Genomic DNA, 9,509 nt, shown 5'->3' with positions numbered 1-9,509 from the left:
AAGCTGCAACCGAGACTGCTGACCTAAGCGCGGCTTTTTGTAATAATTTAAAAAGACTTGAAAATTGCTGTTCACAGACGCTCTCCATCCAATCTGACAGAGCTTGAGCTATTTTGCAAAGAAGAATGAGAAGAAATGTCCCTCTCTAGATGAGCAAAGCTGGTAGAGACATCCCCAAAAAGACTTGCAGCTATAATTGCAGTGAAAGGGGGTTCTACAAAGTATTGACTCAGGGGGGCGCCATACAAATGTACCCTACACTTTTCAAATATTTATTAATAAAAAAATGTTGAAAACCATTTATCATTTTCCTTCCACTTCACAATTACTGTATGTGCCACTATGTGTTGGTCCATCACATAAAATCCCAATAAAATAGAGGTATGAATACTTTTTCGAGGCACTGTAGCTATATGAGCCTCTTTGATACTAAAAACATTTTTATCAAATAATATTTTATAGATCAAACTGTAGAAAACACAAAGGAGTCCATTGTTTCATATCAAAAATGTATAATTAGTTTATCTCACAAATCAGCACAGAGATATAAAATAATGAATTAAACTATTTACATATTCTGTACATCATAATAAAAACTCAACACTTTTCTGCTTCGGTGGATGTTTATTGGACAGTCAGGGAGAGAGGGGCCAATCAGCTTTTATGCAGATTCTTTTTCTCCTTCTGTCTGCACTGTGTTTACAGCAGAAATGCAGTCAGGAAAAATGTTTATAAAAACAGGAAATATACATTTGTTGTTTCTAATACAATTTACAAAAAACAAAAATGTACAAAAAGTCACAGAGCTATTGATACATTTGTTCTGTGTGTATGGGGAAAAAAAAAATCGAATGTTATTAGCCTATTTTTTCCTCGACGTCAAATGTTATTCATTCATAAAAACACAGTGGCTTGGGAAAAAAAAATCACATTATGGCCAGTGGATGGAGCTAATGCTCATAACATTTTCTACAATCATCAGCTCCATCTAACAGCCATAATATGGTATTTCCCTGATTCACGCTACATTCAACCTGGAGAGAAAATAGCCGAACATTTAATGACCTCTAATGATCAAGAGAACATGCTGGAAAGAGGGGCCACTGTGGCAAGAAACACATTTTAAGTGGAGCTGTGGCATGAATACAGTATATACATGAATAAGGTGACAGTTCTTAAGTTGCAAAAGGCAATACATTGTGGGTGGGAGGGCACTATGGTTACCTCCTACAACCAGAAAATGAAAGTAGTGGTGGGGGATAGAGAAGGGGGGGGTGGTGGAATGATTAGGAAGGAGGGTGGAGGATAGGGAATTGGGGAGGAAAAGTCTGGAAGAGGGGTGTAGAATTGGGAAGGACGGTAGGGGATCAGGGAGGAGGGAGAGAATCAGAAAGGGTTGGTAGAGGATAGAGACGAGGGTGGAGGATTAGGTAGGAGGGGAAGGATAGGTAAGGGGGTGGGGATGATAGAGAAGGGTGGAGGATAGGAATGGGGGGTGGAGGGTGAAGGATCTGGAATGGGGGTGGAGAATAGGAAAGAAGGGTGGAGGATAGGGTAGGGGGTGGAGGATGTGGAAGGGGGGTGGAGGATAGGGAAGGAGGATAGGGTAGGGGGTGGAGGATGTGGAAGGGGGGGTGGAGGATAGCGAAGGGGGTGGAGGATAGGAAAGGAGGGTGGAGGATAGGGTAAGGGGGGGTGGAGGAAAAGGTAGTGCGATAGAAGATCAGGAAGGGTGTCTGAGGATCTGGAATGTCGGCTCGCGGTTCGGGAAGGACGGTGGGGGATAGGAAACCTGGATAGAGGACACGGAAGGGGAGTGAAGGATCTGAAATTGAGGGGTGGAGGATAGGGTAGGTGGGTTGGGGATCGTAAAGGGGGTGGAGCATAGGGTAGGAGGAGGATCTGGAATGGAGGGGTGGAGGCTAGGGGAGGAGGGTAGAGGATAGAGTAGACGGGTGAAGGATAAGGAAGGAGGGTGGAGGAGGGAGTAGGGAGGGTGGAGGATGGAGTAGGTGGGTGAAGGATAAGGAAGGAGGGTGAAGGATGGAGTAGGGAGGGTGGATGGTAGGGTGGGGAGGGGTTGAGGATTGGTAAGAGGGGTGGAGTATCTGGAATGGAGGAGTGGATGGTTGAGTAGGAGGGTGGAGAATAAGGAAGAGAGATAGAGGACAGGGAAGGGGGGGGGATTTGGAATGGAGGGGTGGATGGTAGGGTAGGGGAATGGAGGATAGGGAAGAGGGATAGAGGACAGGGAAGGGGGGTGGAAGATCTGGAATTGAGGGATATGGGGGATAGGGTAGGAGCGTGGAGGAGAGGGTACAGGGGTAGAGAACCTGGAATTGGAGGGGGGTGGAGGATAGGGAAGCAGAGTAGAGATAGGGTAGTTGGGTGGAAGTTAGGGAAGTGGGATGCAGGAAAGTGGGATGGCAGAATAGGGTAGGTAGATGGAGGATGGGTAACTCTGATGTGGATGTGGACTCTGGTGGATTTTATTTTCCTATCAATAATTAAGTAGAATCCCTAACCTATCAATTAAACTGTCTCATCACTTATCAACATACTACTGATTTCCCAAATGTTTCTACATGTGAATGCTGGTCATACTTCATTTATTTGATTGGAACGCTGCTTTGAGTATCGGAACTTTGTCTATATGGACTAAGGACTTTTTCTTTTACTTATGCACTTTTTTTTTTTAAATATGCACATAAAGATTTGAAGCAGTATAACTTTGTCAAAATTTATGAACCAAAATCATTAATTTGCTATTTTTTTTTTTTTAAAGAAATAAGGAAATATGCCTTTTTTTTGTTTATTTAGCAAAAAACAAAAAACTCAGTGGTGATTAAGCACTTGCCGAATGGCTCACGGCAATATACATCAGTGGAATATCATGGGTGTACAAAACGACATACCCATAAATAACTCCGTCGGCGGCGCGTGCCAATGGGTCCCGCGGATGCGCTGTCTGCCGGCAGCCCGCAATAGTGGCACAGAGAGGCAGAACGGAGAGATGCCTATGTAAACACGGCATTTCCCTGTTCTGCCTAGCAACATGACAGGGATCTACTACTCCCAGTGATCGGGAGCAGTGATCTCTGTCATGTTCTAGTGAGTCTATCCCCCCTACAATTAGAACACATCCAGGAAACACACTTAACCCCTTGATCGCTCCCTAGTGTTTAACCCCTTCCCTGCCAGTGACATATACACAGTAATTACTGCATTTTTATCGCACTGATCGCTGTATAAATGTCAATGGTCCCAAAATAGTGTCAAAAGTGTCCGATCTGCCTGCAGCAATGTCACAGTAATGATAAAAATCGCAGATCGCCGCCATTACTAATAAAAAAATGAACAATAAAAATGCCATAAATATATTCCTTATTTTGTAGACGCTATAACTTTTGTGCAAAACCAATCAATATACGCTTAATGCAATTTTCTTTTTTGTTTTACCAAAAATATGTAGAAGAATACGTATTGGCCTAAACTGAGGAAGATTTATATATACAGTGGTGTGAAAAAGTGTTTGCCCCCTTCCTCATTTCCTGTTCCTTTGCATGTTTGTCACACTTAAGTGTTTCGGAACATCAAACCAATTTAAACAATAGTCAAGGACAACACAAGTAAACACAAAATGCAATTTGTAAATGAAGGTGTTTATTATTAAAGGTGAAAAAAAATCCAAACCATCATGGCCCTGTGTGAAAAAGTGATTGCCCCCTAAACCTAATAACTGGTTGGGCCACCCTTAGCAGCAACAACTGCACCCAAGCGTTTGCGATAACGTGCAATGAGGCTTTTACAGCGTCCTGGAGGAATTTTGGCCAACTCATCTTTGCAGAATTGTCCTAATTCAGTTACATTAGAGGGTTTTCGAGCATGAACGGCCTTTTTAAGGTCATACCACAACATCTCAATAGGATTCAGGTCAGGACTTTGGCTAGGCCACTCTAAAGTCTTCATTTTGTTTTTCTTCAGCCATTCGGTGGTGGACTTGCTGGTGTGTTTAGGATCATTGTCCTGCTGCAGAACCCAAGTTCGTTTCAGCTTGAGTACACGAACAGATGGTCGGACATTCTCCTTCAGGATCTCTTGGTAGACAGCAGAATTCATAGTTCCTTTTATCATGGCAAGTCTTCCAGGTCCTGAAGCAGCAAAACAGCCCCAGACCATCACACTACCACCACCATATTTTACTGTTGGTATAATGTTCTTTTTATGAAATGCAGTGTTCCTTCTACGCCAGATATACTTGGACACACACCTTCCAAAGAGTTCCACTTTTGTCTCATCGGTCCACAGAATGTTGTCCCAAAAGTCTTGGGGATCATCAAGATGTGTTGTGGAGAAATTGAGACGAGCTTTGATGTTCTTTTTGCTCAGCAGTGGTTTTCTCCTTGGAACTCTGCCATGCAGGCCATTTTTGCCCAGTCTTTTCCTGATGGTGGAGGCATGAACGCTGACCGTAACTGAGGCAAGTGAGGCCTGCAGTTCCTTGGACGTTGTTGTGGGGTCTTTTGTGACCTCTTGGATGAGTCGTCACTGCGCTCTTGGGGTAATTTTGGGCGGCCGGCCACTCCTGGGAAGGTTCACCACTGTTCCATGTCTTCGCCATTTGTGGATAATGGCTCTCACTGTGGTTCGCTGGATTCCCAAAGCTTTGGAAATGGCTTTATAACCCTTTCCAGACTGATAGATCTCAATTACTTTCTTTCTCAATTGTTCCTGAATTTCTTTGGGTCTCGGCATGATGTGTAGCTTTTAAGGATCTTCTGGTGGCCCTTACTGTGTCAAGCAGCTCCTATTTAAGTGATGCCTTGATTGTGAACAGGTGTGGCAATAATCAGGCCTGGGTGTGGCTAGAGAAATTGAACTCAGGTGTGGACAACCACAGTTATAGTATGTTTTAACAAGGGGGGCAATCACTTTTTCAAACAGGGCCATGATGGTTTGGATTTTTTTTCACCTTTAATAATAAACACCTTCATTTACAAATTGCATTTTGTGTTTACTTGTGTTGTCCTTGACTATTGTTTAAATTGGTTTGATGTTCCGAAACACTTAAGTGTGACAAACATGCAAAGGAACAGGAAATGAGGAAGGGGGCAAACACTTTTTCACACCACTGTATGTGTGTATGTGTATATATATATATATATATATATATATATATATATATTTTTTTTTTTTTTTTTTTTGGGGGGGGGGGGGGGGTATTTAATATAACAAAAATAAAAAAAATAGTGCTTTTATTTTTAAAATTGTCGCTCTTTTTTTGTTTATAGCGCAAAAAATAAAAACCACAGTGATGATCAAATACCACCAAAAGAAAGCTCTATTTGTGGGGTAAAAGAGAACGTCAATTTTGTTTGGGTACAGCGTGGCACGTGAGGATCATTGTTCATGTGAGTTGCTGATTGGTTGGCTGTGTCTCACATGTCCCTCTGACAGAAACCACATGTCATGATCATCACTTGAGCATTTGGCCTAGCAGCAGCAGTGGAGACCCAGGGTGGTCATATCTACAAGATCTTTTTTAATGTCTATTAGCTTAAAGTGGAACATTGAAATGCCAGCTGGTAAATTATACTTGTGCCCTCAACCAAACTGTCAAACCATGACATGTCTGGTGTCATACCTAATTACATGTGCAGCACTATGGCAGTTGCAGATCAAACAGAGGCCAAGATGGCAGCTTCCTTGGCTGAAAAGGATAGGAGGGTTTAGTTCCAGATTAGTTGAGAATCAGCAGGACACACAGGGTCACGGGTATATATACAGATTCATTTGGAATCCAGTCTATGTAAAGGGAAATTAAAGGTTTATAAGGAAAGTGCTTCCTGCTCCAAGCGTGGTCGCTGTATTAACCTGTAATGAGAAAAAACAAAAATGAAAATACATTCCAACTAATCAAATGCAAACATTACATTAAAAGACCAACTGCACATTAGAACCCCTGTTAGGTGTTTATTGCTGTCTGTGCCACTGATAAGTTGGTATGAGGAGGTTGATCCTCTTTATTGTTCCTGATTCCCATTCTCATTATGACAAAAAGTGATGGAAAATTTGATATTTTCAGTTGTCCCCAGAGCAGGAGGTGTGGGGGAAACCATCTGCAGCCAAATTGCCATACTACCTACATATTTCTATTAACATAGCATACATTTTAAAAAATAAATAAAAAATGCTACTTACCTTTTTAGGTGCTTTTTAAGAAATTTTGTTTATTTTTATTTATTTTTGCTTAAAAATCCATACATGCTCTCCCTGCTTTGTAATGTTAGGAGAGAGCCGTGGAGTAATGTTTAAAGTATATGTGAATCCTCCTCTTGCAAAACAACCCATGTAGTTTAAAATAGAAATGAAAGGCAAAATATTTGTACATAGGTAAAAAATATAAAGTATAAGTGATCACATAATCTTTGTTCTCAGCTACATAAGGGGCTTAGAGAAGTGGCGGCGGCGGAACAGCTGTACACTGACCTTCCCAGTGAATGGCTGTGCAGGGGAGCATGTCAGCTCCAGTCTTGACAATGTGGCACATATAGTGCACCGCAATGAAAAGTGGATTTGATTTACATTGCTCTAAATAAAAATGTCTCTAAAAATATGATGTATACGGTAGGTAGTGATGTAGAAGTGTCACAGAAGGCCCAAAGAACTAGTGGGCTAATAGTAATAAAATTAGTGGCGTACAAAGTAAAGTGCTTATTTGCCAAGTAAACATAAAGTGAACAGAATTATAAGATCATAAGTAACAGAAAAATAAATAAACATGTGTCCATAAAAATTATATGTGACCCAGGGCAATAGGCCCAGGCTAATGGTGCAAGGTAAGTGCTGGCAATGATCAGTCTTTGATCTATAGAATGGAGTGCTTATCTCCCAAGTGCAAAATCCAAAAAGAAAAGAACCACGTGTCTAATCATACATATAATATAAACATTCATAAAGCAACATAAATTAAAGTATCCATAAACATATCATCCAACAAAGATTTTTTGCGGTGCACTATATAGTGTAGATCCAAAACATAACTTGCTGGTGCCCCCACTTGGGAACAGTGCTGCTAGTGGTGGATGCCTGTGTAATCCTCCGTGCTTAGTTAGGTGTATGGGTGTCCCCTTACCTTACTGCTGTAAGGCAACAGCATGAAATTATATATCTTTTGGGTCCTTGGTGACGGTCCCCTTTAGGAATCCTAGCGCGGTGTCTCTATCCTGCCTACAGTCATCATTAGCACCCCCTTTAAGAGCGACCTTTAGGGTATCCGAGATGGAGGGTCTCACCAATGTATCATAGGTGGAAATTAGAAAGAGGAGGGATGCCCCATAGTGTAGTATATTACAACTTTATTAGTAAAAAATTATTAGGACAGAGACGCACATTAGTATAAAAACAATCAGGCGATGTAAAAACAAGCAGCGATCTCGGTCGGCGTCACTTCCAGTGTCACAGTCCCACAATCCCCGTTACCTCCTCAGTACAGAACCCCGGTACAGAGCACCTCCTCAGTACAGAACACCGGTACAGAGCAACTCCTCAGTACAAAGCGACTCCTCAGTACAGACCCCCAGTACAGAGCAGCTCCTCAGTACAGACCCCCAGTACAGAGCAGCTCCTCAGTACAGACCCCCAATACAGAGCACCTCCTCAGTACAGACCCCCAATACAGAGCACCTCCTCAGTAAAGGCCCCCAGTACAGAGCACCTCCTCAGTATAGACCCCCAGTACAGACCACCTCCTCAGTATAGACCCCCAGTATAGAGAACCTCCTCAGTACAGACCCCCAGTACAGAGCAACTCCTCAGTACAGAACACCGGTACAGAGCAACTCCTTAGTACAAAGCAACTCCTCAGTACAGACCCCCAGTACAGAGCAGCTCCTCAGTACAGACCCCCAATACAGAGCAGCTCCTCAGTACAGACCCCCAATACAGAGCACCTCCTCAGTACAGACCCCCAATACAGAGCACCTCCTCAGTAAAGGCCCCCAGTACAGAGCACCTCCTCAGTATAGACCCTCAGTACAGAGCACCTCCTCAGTATAGACCCCCAGTATAGAGAACCTCCTCAGTACAGACCCCCAGTACAGAGCAACTCCTCAGTAGAGATCCCCACTGCAGACCACTTCCTCAGTACAGATCCCCAGAAAAGACAACCTCCTCAGTACAGACCGCCTCCTCAGTACAGACCACCTTCTCAGTACAGACCCCCAGTACAGACCACCTCCTCAGTACAGACTACTTCCTCAGTACAGGCCATCTCTTTAGTACAGACCTCCAGACAAACCATTTCCTCAGTACAGACCCCCAGTACAGAATATATTCCCAGTACAGTACACCTCCTCAGTACAGACCCCCAGCACACAGCACCTCCTCAGTACAGACCACCTCCTCAGTACAGACCCCCAGTACAGACCACCTGCTCAGTACAGACCCCCAGTACAGACTACCTCCTCAGTACAGACACCCAGTACAGACCAGCTCTTCAGTACAGATCCCCAGTACAAACTACCTCTTCAATACAGATCCCACATACAGACCACCTTCTCAGTACAGACCCCCAATACAGACCACCTCCTTAGTACAGTCCCCCTCCCACCTCAGTACAGACCTCCCTTCCAGCCCACCTACTCAGTATAGACCTCCCTCCCTCAGTACAGGCCCTTCGTCCAGCTAACACCCTCAGTATACCCCCTCCCCATCCCTTTGTATAGACCTGATTCCTCAATACATACCCCCCTCCTTCAGTACAGACCTCTTTCCTCAGTACAGACCTCTTTCCTCAGTACATACACCCAAGTATACACTCTAAGTATAGAAAACTCTCCCACCCCCAACTTGATATAGACGCCTTTCCTCTGGACAGACCCCCTTCCCTTGGTACAGAGCCCCTTCTCAGTACTGGACCTCCCTCTCAGTACAGACCAATGTAGGCAGATGCAGTTATCTAGCCTGCCACTAGGTGGCTCTGTGCCAGAATAGTGTATAGTTACAGAAAACAGTGCCATCAGGTGTTAGTCCCCCTTTAGGTAAAGCCCTCCTGCAGTGATCTCAACCCTGTCTCTGAAAATACTAAAGGGGAGCCGTGAACTGGATGCCTAAAGCCTACTAGACTAGCAGAGCCCTCTGAGTGAATACTAATGACTCTGGGACCAGGAGAGCAATTACAGGAAGCATACCCGGCTGGGTAGAGCTATGGAGTGGGATTTGGAAGGAGAGAGACTGTTAGAGGGAGATGACAGCTCCAAGTGCTGCATATGTTTTACATGTGACTGCTGTGGATCGTCCACTAAATGTGGCTCACCATGTAATGTCAAGTGGCTCTGGAATGTACTATATGTCGATGTGATTGTTATGCCATTTCCTGAGTACAGTCAATCAAGTACAGCAACCTTATACATGAGTGGACATTAATTTTTAAGGATATAAACATCAACTGCAGGAAATTATGTGTGGAGGCCATGTACTCATGGAGTGGGTAAAATATGGTGGAGGGT

At 43.6% G+C, this 9,509-nt stretch overlaps 1 protein-coding gene across 1 annotated transcript in view; it reads right to left on the bottom strand.

Annotated features, from left to right (window-relative positions):
- Nucleotides 1-5,274: 5,274 nt before the first annotated feature.
- Nucleotides 5,275-9,509, bottom strand: part of LOC143961309 (transmembrane 4 L6 family member 5-like) — a 64,101-nt gene continuing 59,866 nt past the window's right edge. The window contains exon 5 of the mRNA XM_077470566.1: nucleotides 5,275-5,874. Within this exon, the coding sequence (XP_077326692.1) occupies nucleotides 5,870-5,874 (5 nt within the window). The 3' untranslated portion in view covers nucleotides 5,275-5,869. The remainder of the gene's footprint in view (nucleotides 5,875-9,509) is intronic.

This window comes from Lithobates pipiens, unplaced genomic scaffold (genome assembly GCF_037356315.1).
Source record: "Lithobates pipiens isolate NorthernLeopardFrog02 unplaced genomic scaffold, aLitPip1_a1.2 Scaffold_8, whole genome shotgun sequence".
Classification (NCBI taxonomy): Eukaryota; Metazoa; Chordata; class Amphibia; order Anura; family Ranidae; genus Lithobates; species Lithobates pipiens.
Note: the sequence above shows the minus strand (reverse complement) of the source record. Positions and strands in the feature narration are given on the sequence as shown.